At 60.1% G+C, this 12,567-nt stretch overlaps 1 protein-coding gene across 1 annotated transcript in view; it reads right to left on the bottom strand.

The window, feature by feature from the left end:
• Window positions 1-12,567, bottom strand: part of LOC104285397 (alpha-2-macroglobulin-like protein 1) — an 18,214-nt gene that overhangs the window by 2,930 nt on the left and 2,717 nt on the right. Inside the window, exons 3-29 of the mRNA XM_009883851.1 lie at window positions 10,670-10,674; window positions 9,428-9,617; window positions 8,835-9,057; window positions 8,473-8,525; window positions 7,818-7,838; window positions 7,512-7,665; window positions 7,279-7,363; window positions 7,069-7,183; window positions 6,870-6,984; window positions 6,054-6,163; window positions 5,736-5,900; window positions 5,388-5,606; window positions 5,013-5,070; window positions 4,784-4,929; window positions 4,384-4,533; window positions 3,641-3,737; window positions 3,308-3,449; window positions 2,905-3,130; window positions 2,702-2,828; window positions 2,292-2,413; window positions 2,030-2,099; window positions 1,762-1,836; window positions 1,433-1,609; window positions 1,167-1,248; window positions 875-1,031; window positions 649-723; window positions 341-497 (exon numbers count right to left, since the gene is read on the bottom strand). Coding sequence (XP_009882153.1) covers window positions 341-497; window positions 649-723; window positions 875-1,031; window positions 1,167-1,248; window positions 1,433-1,609; window positions 1,762-1,836; window positions 2,030-2,099; window positions 2,292-2,413; window positions 2,702-2,828; window positions 2,905-3,130; window positions 3,308-3,449; window positions 3,641-3,737; window positions 4,384-4,533; window positions 4,784-4,929; window positions 5,013-5,070; window positions 5,388-5,606; window positions 5,736-5,900; window positions 6,054-6,163; window positions 6,870-6,984; window positions 7,069-7,183; window positions 7,279-7,363; window positions 7,512-7,665; window positions 7,818-7,838; window positions 8,473-8,525; window positions 8,835-9,057; window positions 9,428-9,617; window positions 10,670-10,674 — 3,316 coding nt within the window. The remainder of the gene's footprint in view (window positions 1-340; window positions 498-648; window positions 724-874; window positions 1,032-1,166; window positions 1,249-1,432; window positions 1,610-1,761; window positions 1,837-2,029; window positions 2,100-2,291; window positions 2,414-2,701; window positions 2,829-2,904; window positions 3,131-3,307; window positions 3,450-3,640; window positions 3,738-4,383; window positions 4,534-4,783; window positions 4,930-5,012; window positions 5,071-5,387; window positions 5,607-5,735; window positions 5,901-6,053; window positions 6,164-6,869; window positions 6,985-7,068; window positions 7,184-7,278; window positions 7,364-7,511; window positions 7,666-7,817; window positions 7,839-8,472; window positions 8,526-8,834; window positions 9,058-9,427; window positions 9,618-10,669; window positions 10,675-12,567) is intronic.

The following is a 12,567-nucleotide window of genomic DNA, read 5'->3' as shown; positions in this document are numbered from 1 at the left end:
TCCTGCGGGAGGCCGAAGCGGCCGTAGGGGTTTTGCTGCCTGCTGAGCCAGCGGACAATTTGGGAGGCAGTCCCCATGTCGGCAGATGACACTTGGGGCTGGGAGAGGTAAGCCAGGAGGACGTAGGCGGTCATCTCCACCTCTGCCGGCGCGGCGGCAGCCCAGGAGGTCTGCGAGAGGGGCAGAGCCTTCCCCTTCCTCCGCCAGTAGAGCTGCCCCCCTGGGAGAGAAGGGGGCAGGAGCTCAGCCCCTCGCTCGGGAGGTCCCCGGGGGTGGTGTGGGGTGACCCAGGCAGAGGGTGGCACTGCCCAGGGGTGCCCCTGCCCGCGCCGGGTGGTACCTGAGCTGACGCTGTGCTGGGCCAGGCGCTGCAGTTGGGCTTGCTGCTGCTCCCTGCGCCCCGCCAGCCCGAAGACGTAGGCGAGCAGCGCCTGCGTGTAGGGGTCATCCGTGGCCGAAGCCTCCAGGCACCGCAGGGCTGAGCTCACCCTCGGGTCCTGGCGCGGGAGCGGAGTCAGAAACCAGCCCACGGGTGTGGGCATCACCCAGAGACCCCAATCCTGCTCCGTGCAACTGGTTGCGCCCAGGTTGGGCTAGGAGGTGGCCTGGAAGAGCCGGACTCCCTGCCCAAGATGGGATCATCCTCACCGTTGGGGACAGCCCCAGCTCCAGCATCGCAGCCGTGACATAAGCCGACAGCGAGAGCTTATCCGAGATGCCACCCTGCAAAGGGGACAGCGGGAGACGGGTCCGGCCATGCCGTACCACCAGCACAGGGACTCCCCCACTGCCTAGACCCCACACTGGGGACGTGCTGGGGCCAGCCTGGCTCTGGTTGCGTGTCCCCATGTCCCACCCCAGCCCAGCCACCCACCTGCAGGGCGTTGTTGAAGAGCTTCCCCACGCTGCGGAAACAGCCCGTCTCCCGCTGCTTCTTCTGCAGCCAGCGCAGCGCGTCCGTGATGTGCCGCTCCTCGATGGCCACGTAGGCTCTGGCTTGCCCGAAGGACTTGAGGACGAACGCCGTCAGCCTGTGAGCCAGAGAGATGTTGGAGGGATGGGAAACCGGGGCTGGGGCACGCTTGGTGGCAGGAGGAGCCCTGGGGTGGCTGGTCCCCGGAGGGATGCTGCTCCACCGCCTGCGTGACTCCTTTGTGGTCCCTCACCAGGTATTGCCGCTGGGATCCATCTTCCCAAAGGCACTGTAAGAGCCATCGTCATGTTTGTAGAGCAGCTCTCGCTGGTAGCCTGTGGAGAGGAGATGGCGATGAGTCTTTACACGGTGGTCTTTACATCCCCAGGGGATCCTAGCGGCAGCCCAGACCCACCCCGGGACGCAGGGAGAAAATGGGGAGGGGGGATATGGAGCAGTGGTGTCCCTTGGCAGCAAGGCAAGGTGGGATGAGGAGATGAGGAGACCGGGGACGCTCACCGCTCTGCAGGAAGGCCTGCGCCTTGGCGCGGATGTCGGGGTGCAGCTGCCCGCTCTTCTCCAGGTACTGCTGGATGTAGATGTTGGGGGCGAAGCGGACCATGTTCTGCTCGCCGCAGCCGTAGGGCATGGCCAGGAGGCTGTCCACGTTCTGCAGAGCATTGCCCATGATGTCACCTGTCCCAGGGGGATATGAGGAGCACTGTCACCGGCTGTGTCCCCTGTATCTCCTCCCATCTCAGCTCTGGGTGGTCCCACCTCCATGCTGAGCTTGGGCCATGGAGCTCTGCACCCTCCCTGCCCCAGGTGGTCCCCGGCCAGTCCCTTACCCATCACGGTGACGTGGGCTCGCTGGGAGCCCTCCAAGATGTTTGCAGGAACCTCCAGGGAGATTTCTTCAGTGGCTGTGGGGATGGAGGGCAACAACAGTGGGAATGCCCGGCTCCTCCTGGCCTGGCCCCGCGGCACCCTTGCCCACCCCCTTCCTGCTCTGAGCAGGAGCTCCTAGGGACCCTGGTCCTTGGCTCCTCTGGCCTGGTGGCCCTTGGGACCAGTGGTCAAGCATCCCTGCCCCATGTCCCCATGGCACTGCCAGACACACCCGGCCGGTCCTACCTTCCTGGCACAGCAGGGAGTTGTGCGCCTTCTCCACCAGGATCCCCCCGGGCTGTGGGGAAGCAGTATCAGAGTCGGTCAGAAGAAGGGACCAACCATGTACCCCTGTCCCCCTGGGTCATGCCTGCAGCCGGGGCTCAGGGCTGGGTGCCGTCCCGCTCCCGGTCCTCCCGCTGCACCCCAAGGGCTACTCGGACCCTGTCCCCAAACCCATCCTGCTTTCCTCCTCCATAACCCGTCTGACCTGCACCAGCAAGGGCTTTATCACGGTGTCCACACGCCCCTGGGCTGGCACCACGGGTATCTCGTTGCCACAGAACTCCTTGGAGCTCAGGGCCTCGGTGCTGACAGTGATGTTGACCTCCCCTGCAGATGCAAGCGGGGTGCTCAGTCCCCACAGAGCCCCCCAGCCCACACTGCAGCCCCACGGGCTTGCATCAGCCACAGGGCTTTGTGTGGGACTGGCTGGATTGGGATGGGGGTCACCAGGTTGAGGAGCAGTGCTGGGAGGCAATAGGGAGGGTGAAAGTGAAGAGGAGGAGAGCTTCCCAGGTGGCATTGCATTTGCTCCTGTCCTCCTTGCCCACCCCATCCTCTGAGGAGGTCCCCAAGCAGCAGGACAGAGGGTCCCACCATTGCCCTGGTGCTCTGTACCCAGGCTGGTGGCTCGCACGCCCCATCGGAAGGTCCTTGCTTCATCTGCACAGATGCAACTACTGTACGCCTCGTCCGCGTTCGCCGACACCTCCAGCTCTGATGACTCCGCCAGTGTCACCTGGAACTGCCAGACCATGGCCACGGCTCCATCAGCCCCCGCCGGACCCCAGCCCCAGGGCCCCCTCCCCAGCCCCACTCACCCGTAGGCATTGCCGCAGGTAGTTGAAGACGGTGGCCACGAGGGTGAAGGCTTCGTGACGGACCACGGCGTAGGGCAGCGCCAGCTCCACGAAGAAGGGCTTGAAGGCCGTGAGGGTGGTTGCAGGGGCCATCCCGAAGCCCATCGGGGATGTGCAGAACATCCTGGCTTCCCACTCGGTGATGGCGTCAGGCACCGTCACTGCCACCTCTGTGGAGCCCTCCTCCCTGCAGGATGGAGAACATCGTGAGGCCATCCCACCACGTTTACCCACAGCTGGTGTCATCCCCAGCTGGGCTGGCCCTCCCTAGGGGAGAAGGAGCCATCCTGAGGTCCCCAACCTCCCTCCAGGCAGGAGGGGAGGTAGGGAGAGAACCAGACCTATGGGGACTGTCCTCACTCACCCCACGGGGACCAGGTCCCACAGCCATGTCTCTGGGAAATACGTCCGGGGTGCCGGTTTCTCTTCTTGGACAGCGGCGGCTGGACTAGGATGGTTCATTACGATTCCTTTCTGCAAATAGTAGACTTGGGAATCAAAACCACCTGGAAAAGGCAGAGCAGAAATTAGGGTCCAAAATCCTTTTCGATACTCTTCAACCTCTTTGATGCCGAGTGTATTTTCGGGGTGGTTCCGAGTCCCCCTGAGGACATGGGAGCCAGGACTGGGCATCAGCGCTTTGCTCTTTTCTCCTGAGAGGGCTCAGCGGAGCGAGCCAGCTGAGGGCTGTGCTGACCTCTGGGACCTAGGTGAGTCGATACCCTGCGCATGTTGAACATCTCTTTGCAAACATCGCTGGTGTTGGCATTGGTGAAAAGTTTCAGTGCTGCGTTCTGTGAAAAAGAAAAGAGGTTGTCCATCTCTGAACCCCAGTGGGAGGAATATCCCCATTCCAGCAGTAAATAGTCACAGGGCTGCAGAAGAAGACAAGTGGAGAAGGACTGGAGCCTGGGGTCTGCAGGAAAAGACCTTTGCCACGAGTGTGGCTTTCATGGAACGTTGCTGTGCTTTCCCGGCAGCCTGGGCAACCACAGCTGGCTCCTGGATGAAGACAAACCAGCACCTTTACCTGAAATAACTTGTAGGTTTCCGTCTGGGAATTCCTCCAAAAAGGGGGATGTAAGTGATGCCTCCTCGGAGGGCGAAAGAAGCCTCGCTCTCTCGGTAGAAGTGGGTTGATGGGAACAGGAAAGTCGGGCGGATAGCCCCAGGAAAATGCTGAACAGGGTGCTGGGTCTCGAATGCTTCCAGGGTAGTTGAAGGTGGGGAGTACTTTGTAGACCTGGGAATAAACATGCGTGCCGGGTACAAAACCAGGCAGGCACCTACCCCCTGCCCAGGAGTGGGACTGCCCAGGAGCCACCATGGCACCAAGTCCCCGTAGAGGAGGTCCAAGCCAATGTCATCTCTTCCTCCCCGCCCCGTCCCCAGCTGGTCCCAGGGGCTGCAGAAGGGGACCTGGGCAATGCCACCACTCACCGCCTCTGCATTGAGCTCAGCCTCGGGCTTCAAGAGCAGCACGCTGCGGTCCACGGCACGGACGGCACACAGGGACCCTGGGGCAGCCTCCAGCTCCAGCTGCAGCGCCGCGCCGGGCAGAGCCCTGTCCTTCGAAAAAGCCATCTTCACCTGGGAAATGACAGGGACATCAGGGGACAAAAGCGGGAGGGGGAGCCACCTCCAGTGGAAGAGCAGGGCCAAACCACAGACATGGAGGTCTCTTCCAGACAAGGGTAAAATCAGGCTTGAGGGTTTGGGGATCAGGTCATGGGTTAAAGAGACTGTGAGCTGTGATACAACTAGAGCGAATGGACATAAGGGCACGCAGCTATGGACCAGCCATGGAGTGATTCCCCCATCTCTAGCAGCCTCTACTCACCTTGTTGGGGAAGCACTTGGCCACGTTGAGGTCAGTGCTGTCAGCCACCATCTCGCCGTTGGGCAGCACCACATAGCCCAGCACCTTGGCCGTGGGCGCCAGCTCGGGGCCGATGGGCAGCTCCAGGGAGAAGGAACCTCTCAGCCCTGGTCCGTGGGAAAGGAGGGGAGATGAGGACCAGGCATGGGGAGCAGAGCCCTGCACAGCCCGTCTGTGCCTCCGGACCTACCAGCCTCTGCGGTCACCTCTTTCCTGAGGACAGTGGCGATGGTCCCCTTGGCCAGAACCTGCAGAGAAGGAGATGGAAACAACGACACCAATGCTGAGTGTGGAACCGAAATGCCCTGATGGAGGATGCACCGAAGGTCGAGAGCGTTGGGACGGTTTTTGACCTTGCTCGGTCTCCAGCCCCCTGAACATCTCCCATTGGAATGCAGGTCCAACAGTGCCAGAAGACACCTCTGCTAAGTCCCTCAGTCTAGCCAGGACAGATTGCTCATGGTCTTGTCCTCAGGGACATGATTGTGAACATGTGTGTAGATGTGGACCTTCACATACAACCGCCCTAATGCCTGCTGCCCTCCCTCCTGGGGCCGGGGCTCACCAGGAGGACCACATCCAGGCTCCCTGGCTCAGTCCTCAGGGCCTGCTTGCTGAAGATGTAGTCCACCCAGAGCTGCTGGGGCTGGCCACAGGGCAGCTTGCTCTCCAGCCGGCGGATCCGCAGGAAGCTCTTACTCGCCGAAAAGAAGGGGCTGAGGGATAGGTAGGCATTTTTGTAGGTGCCATCGTTCTGGGTGTGAGCTGTCTCGTTGACTTGACCCTGAGTGATGGAGTTAGAAGTCAGGGGGGTGAAGCCATCACTGATGCAGGCTTGGAGAGTTGCCCAGCCCCGTACCACCGGAGAAAGCAGCACAGGGAGCCCCGAGGGGTGGGAGATGGGGTCGCTTACACGCAGAGTGACCGTGCCACTCCAATCAGAGGTCTCCAGCTCGAAGGAGACTCTCCCTGACCTGTCCGTCAGGAAGGTCTGACTCGTATCTTTTCCTTGCTGCTGAACGACGAGCAAGAGCTGCTTCTGCGGCAGCGTGGCGCCGGCGGCTCCTGTCAGCACCATCTGAAGATGGAAGGGGAGATGCCCCAGGTTGGGCTGCAGGCGTGGGGCAGAGGGCAGGGGTGGGAGAACAGGGCTGGGGGGGTCAGCCAGAGCAGGACTGGGCGCAGCAGGATGCAGGGGAACCCTGCGGGGTGCGGGGACCACCCCCATTACCGTCCCAGTGTAGGGGATGCCGGGCTTGTAGAAATCATCGGTGTTTTCGAAGGTCACAGTGAAGGTTTCGGGTAAAATCTCGCAGCTCTTGGTGTTTTTCTGCTCCAGCCCTGTGGAGAGGGAGTGGGGAGCTGAGGGTGTTGCAGGGACACAAAGCAGAGGTTAGCTGCTGTCAGCTCCCCCGTCATGGTGCAGAAAAGGTCCGTGGACATTTTAGGCTTTCCATCTGCAGCCGGCAGCTTCGAGCACAGTTTGCACAGCCTTCAAGAGGAGCAAAACCTCTATGGCATGTTTTAGACCTAAAACCAGGGTGCAGCTGGCTGCACAGTCTTCAGAAAAGGCTCTTCACCAAAGCACCGTGATGCAGGGCCATCTCGGGCCTGGGTCTTCTTTTTTTTTCCAAGTCTAAGTCACTGGCAGTCATTTCTGGCATGACCGAAGGTGGTGGGTGAGGGATTAGCCCAGTGGACGAAGCCACACCACTGGACTGGGTGAAACCGCTGCTTTGCATTGCAAGGACCCGACTCACTGCAAGCCGTAGCATTGGGAGAATTGTTGGATCTTGAAAAGGCATTTTTGCCTCCTGACCATTTCTCTGGTCAGAGTTAGAAGTATCGCCCGGCTGACCTGGCTCATGTCCCCACCTGGACCCAGTCCCTGCGCACGTGCAACCCTAAATCACAGCACTGCTTTTGGGCTTCCCTGGAGAGGACCAATAGCCCCGTGCCATGCATTTGGGTGCACGTGGGGATGAAGGCAAAACCGTGCATCAGCAGCAATACCCGTTCCCAAGCAGGAGACCGCTGCCATCCCTACCTGTCCCATCCTCCACCAGCGATGCCTGGACTTGGAATTGCTTCTGAAATGCGGAGCCGGTCTGGTTGAAGTCAATCAACAAAAACTCTTTTGAAAAGCAGCCATTCTTCTCAGTCTGGAGTGAGAGAGTTAAGCCCGTCAGCAGCAGTCCCAGGATGGGGCTGTCCCAATAGCGCCCACGTTCCCCGGCTGTGCTCACCTGCCCGCTAACCTCCATGCAGTTCAGGGAGTCAGTATAAGGTCCGTACAGGACCCTTACACGCTGGCACAAGCTGGCCTGGACCTTCCCCTGGACGGGCTTCCCGTAGGTGTACCTGTTGGGTGGAGGGTGGTGAGGATGTGCCTGATGGACCACGTCACGTTGCATCCATCCCCTCCCTCTTCCCAGCGCAACCTCTTTCGGGCTCACCGTCCACAAATCTCCACCTGGATTTTCTTATCCTTCTCCAGCACCGCGGCGGGGAGATTAATGGTCACCTCAAACTTGGGCAGCACTGGTGGAGAAGCAAAGGGAGAGAGGGTTGTAGCTCCCAGGATAAGGGCAATGGTGCCTGGGTGGCCAGAGGGACCAAGACGTGCTGCCCACAGGGACATGCTGAGGTGGGGCTTCCACCCCCTGTGCACCTCCCAGTCCCCACATACCATATTCCTCCACGCTGAAGGAGTGTCTCTTCCCTTCCACCTCGATGACGTACGTGCCCAGGGCCGGCTCTGCAGCCAGCGGGAGGGACAGGTCCACGATGCCCTGCCGCGGGCTCACCTCCTGCCACTGCGCGATGCGGTTCCCGCTGGGATCCTGCACGCAGGGACACGCGGCGTCAGCACCCGGGGACCCCAGCACCCGGTGATGGAACAGCCCATGGCTGCATTATGCTTCTCCCTCTCCCAGCCATGCTGCCTTCCCAAGCCCGCGCCACCCAGGAGCCTCCCTCCATCTCTCAGACTGACCTTCAAGATCACGAGGGGCAGCTGCAAGGCAACGAGAAGATGGTTAGAGGAGAAATTCAAAGCCTTCCTTGGGGTCTCATCAGGGTGGGGACATCTACGGGGCCACGGATGGAGGAGAGTGAGGGTTATTTGTGGGATGCTGTGAACTTCAATTTGCTTTGGGATTGACTTTGAGCTGAGGGCACTGCCAGCATGGCATGGAGAGGTAGCATCTCCTAGTGCCTCCACAAGAAGCCAGCAAACATTTCATCTGGGAACATCCTGCACTTGCAGAGACCTGGATGATTGCTCGGGGAGACTGAACTCGCCTGTAATCCTGGCGTCTGATGACTTGATGGATATCAACAGGGCTTTCCCTGCTTCCCACTCGCCATCGCTACATCCCTAACCAGAATTTTAAGTGGGAAGGTTCCCACGTCTCACATGCAATTCTGCTTTCTCTTTCCTTAGCCTGCTTGAAGCCTGCGTGAGCAACACAGGGCATCCCTGCCCCTGGGGAGCGCAGCCACCCAGGCAGAGCTGGCGGGGGCAGGATTCCCCAGGGGAAAGGCGCTGCTGGTTGACTCCCACACCTCTCTCACGGCTTGTCGAGACTGTAGGAGGGCAGTGCAGAGGCGCCCTATCGCCTCCCCACCTTCCCCAGCCCTGCTCTCACCTTCTTATTGCTGGGAGCGAAGTCTTTATCCAAAGAAACAATTCGAAACTTCACTGGAAAGAGCAAACGGGGATGCAGGAGTGAGTGGTGGGTGCGTCAGCAGGGATGAAGGGTTCCCCATGGGGAAGGTGGATGGAAATCCACCCTGAGCCCTGCGGTGGGGCACTGCCCCTCGAGCAACACAGCCTCCAGCAGTGCCAGCATGTCCTGGCATTGACCTGGGCCAGTGCTGGGGGTCCCAGTGCATCCCAGGATGAGCCCTCCTATTTCCATGCAGTGTAGGAGCAGGGCTGAGCCTCCTGCACCCCGCTCCCACCAGGTCCTTCAGCCCAGAGCGGGGTGGTCCATCCTGCCCGCCTCACCTTGCTGTCCAGGTTTGTAGACAGCCTTGTCTGTCTGTATGAAGATCCCGGGCTCCAGGGCTCTCAGCATCACCTTCTTCTTCTCGGAGACATCCAGGGAGTCTCCCTGGATCGAGATGTGCAGGTCTACGATTTCCTCCTTCCCTTTGGCAGGGGCTGGAGCCTGCCAGGGGAAACACCAGGCATGGGGTGAGGACAAGGGATGTGTCACGGCCAGGATGCTCTGCCCACTCGGAGTGACCCAGAGCACTCCTCACCCCCAGGGACACCTTCCCCAAGCCAGGGGCTGGGAAGAAATGTCCTCCCCGCACCCTGCCCTAGTCTGTAGGTCTGCTACCGGGTGATTATTTCAGCCACCGAATAACTGAGCCTGGAGTTGTTTTGCCTGCGTGGGGGATGAGACCCTACCAAAAGATGGGGAAGTCACTCCTGGTCCCATCCTCCTCCAGCTGCAGAGGCTTAGGGCTGCGCAGCAGTGTGGGGACCACAGCCCCACGCTCAGGGGAGCTGGTGGAAACTGCTATGCCTGCAGACAACAGCGTGTCCAGGGCATCCCCCTCCACGCTTACGGCTGTGTGTAGGGTGACACTCACGGGGAAGGTGATGTTCAGGTACAGATGAGGCTCCTGGACCTTCCTCTCCAGCAGGGTGATGTTGTGGTTCCCGTCTGGTCTCTGCAGCTGGACAGTCAACTGGACGGGCTCGTGGAGGCCACTGAGATGGACCCACAGCATCGCTGTGTGGGGGTGGTAGATCACAGCTGGGGACGTGACCACATAACTCCTGGCAAGGAGAAGTGCTGAGGCGTGAGGATAAGGCACATCCCAGTACAGACCCCATGGAGGTCTTGAAGAGCTCCTGAGCACGCAGAAACTTGTGCTGGGGTGCAGGGCCACCTCCCCCCGCAGACTCCCCACTCTGCTGCTGGGCTCCCCTTGGCTTCGCCACTCAGCAGGACAAAGGCTCTGCTCACACGTGGGCTGCAAGTGAGGCAGCACCTACAACAAAACATTCCAGAGCCACCAGCCCCTGGGTTCAGGGACAACCCACCTGCCCAAATGTTTCCACCCTGGCCAACTATCGCACACATGGGAAGGATTAGCTCCCACTACGCACCGCCAAGGACCCAAAACTAAATGCCACCTGACAGGCACGGACAGACAGACAGACAGACACAGAGAGGGCTTACGGTGCTGCAGATGCCCCAGCTGTGAGGTGCAGGATGAGGAGCAGCAGGGCGCTGGGGGACCTCATGTCTCCAGCTGCAAGCGGACGCTGGGGACGGCCACAGCCTCCTTCTCCAGGTGTCCGACTGCTGTGGACCCGTGTCTGCTCTGCTACGGGCTCTGGAATGAGATCTTTGCTTTCCACCCAACGAGCAAACAAGGGGTGGCAGAGGGATCCAGCGTGGACCTGCAGATATAGCCAAGGCAATGTTTACCTTCTGTCCCCACGGCCTCCTGGGTTCAAGGCTCTGACGGATTTACTTTTTTTTTTTTTTGCAATTTGAGGCAAGATTCCCTACAGAGGTTCAGAACCAGGGGGCAGGACCCACCTACACACTGGTTTGCTGGGAAGTGATGGCAGGAGGGAGCGGGAACGGGTTCCCCAAACGAAAGTAGGCAGCACATCATGGGAACATCCTGTGAGTTGGTGGTGATTTCTCAGAAGGGCTTGTATCCCGGTGTTTCAGATTTAGCCAACCATTTGGGCTGCTAGCAGGTCTCAGGCTGTCTTTTTGCCCAGTTTCTTCCCATTTCATCAAAAGCGGGTACAGGAGCAGGATGACCTTGGGCTGTCGTGCCAGGTCCACCCATTCTCATTCCTCTGCGCACCACACCTAGGCACGGACAGACAGACAGACACAGAGAGGGCTTACGGTGCTGCAGATGCCCCAGCTGTGAGGTGCAGGATGAGGAGCAGCAGGGCGCTGGGGGACCTCATGTCTCCAGCTGCAAGCGGACGCTGGGGACGGCCACAGCCTCCTTCTCCAGGTGTCCGACTGCTGTGGACCCGTGTCTGCTCTGCTACGGGCTCTGGAATGAGATCTTTGCTTTCCACCCAACGAGCAAACAAGGGGTGGCAGAGGGATCCAGCGTGGACCTGCAGATATAGCCAAGGCAATGTTTACCTTCTGTCCCCACGGCCTCCTGGGTTCAAGGCTCTGACGGATTTACTTTTTTTTTTTTTTGCAATTTGAGGCAAGATTCCCTACAGAGGTTCAGAACCAGGGGGCAGGACCCACCTACACACTGGTTTGCTGGGAAGTGATGGCAGGAGGGAGCGGGAACGGGTTCCCCAAACGAAAGTAGGCAGCACATCATGGGAACATCCTGTGAGTTGGTGGTGATTTCTCAGAAGGGCTTGTATCCCGGTGTTTCAGATATAGCCAACCAGTAGCTATTTGGGCTGCTAGCAGGTCTCAGGCTGTCTTTTTGCCCAGTTTCTTCCCATTTCATCAAAAGCGGGTACAGGAGCAGGATGACCTTGGGCTGTCGTGCCAGGTCCACCCATTCTCATTCCTCTGCGCACCACACCTGGGAGCCGGACACTGGCCAGGACATGGACTGAGCTGCCTTTTTCTGTCCTGGTGGGAATTTAGGAAAGTAGAGGCAGCTCCATGACAGCCACCCAGTGTCCTCAGCACATCCCCTGCTCTGGGGTTTTGCAGTCCCCTTCCCTTTGGGGACGTGGGGAGAGGCAGAAGCAGCGCTGTGGGAAGCCACGAGTGGGGCTGACCCCTTCCCCGTGGGCTCCTGGATGACCACGGTTAGTGTCCCCATGCCTGTCCTGCTCAAGTATTGCTAGACACAGCCCTGTGTCACCTCCCTACCCTTTGGGAGCAACCCCATGGGGCAGCAGCGTCCAGGGAAGGTTGGTCCCCGCCACCCCCATGGACACGAGGGGGGAGCGTGGCCCTGAGCCTGTCCCGCCACCGCAGGATGCGGGCATAGGTCAGTGCCCCACTGGGCATCCTGGGGGCGGTTCAACACCGAGCCCTTCGGAGCATGGGGCGGGATGCAGCGGGGGCCACGAGCAGCGTGGCCAAGGGGAGATCGATTTGCCTCTGCGATCGGTGCCTGTGGGGCCGCCGAGGGGAAATATCGCACGGAGGATTTGTCATATGGTGCTGCTGGTGACTTCGGAGCAGGAGCCGGAGCACGTTGTTCCCCCCGGCCCCTCTGGACCAGGCACCACTGACCCCACGTCAAGCTGTTTCTTCTGCTGCCGTGGTGCCCGTGCGATGAGCGCTCTCTCTGCTTTGGTCTCAGTTTTTTTATTCAGCAAAGTGACGGTACGGCCCCTCTGACCCATCATTACGGGGGGACAGGAGTGCTGAGCTCCGAACGCAAAGTCTGTTTTGGGACACAGGGCTGGCTTTGGTCAGGGATCGTGGGAAAGAGCCTGAAGAAAGGGAGCTTGCTTGCAAGAAAAACATTTTGCCACTTTCACTTGCATTTTCCTTTATTTTTATTGGGAGCAGGGCTGTGCTTGGGACAGGCCTGAGCATCCTCTCCATGCCCAGCCATCGGTCTTGCACTGATGTCCCAAAGCTTTTTGTCAGCCCGGGCTCAGCTCACCTGCCCTGGTCCACTCTCCGAGGGATGGCACTGGCAGCAGCTCAAGGGAAACCACGACTCCAGGGTGGGCAGCAAAGCCTCTGCTCCCCGGGGAGCCCCCGACCCGCCTGGCCCGGCAGGGCTGGTGGGGAGGGGGGCTGGGGGGTGGAGGG

The sequence above is a fragment of the Charadrius vociferus genome, unplaced genomic scaffold (genome assembly GCF_000708025.1).
Source record: "Charadrius vociferus isolate BGI_N301 unplaced genomic scaffold, ASM70802v2 scaffold484, whole genome shotgun sequence".
Classification (NCBI taxonomy): Eukaryota; Metazoa; Chordata; class Aves; order Charadriiformes; family Charadriidae; genus Charadrius; species Charadrius vociferus.
This window is presented reverse-complemented; position numbering and strand designations above follow the sequence as displayed.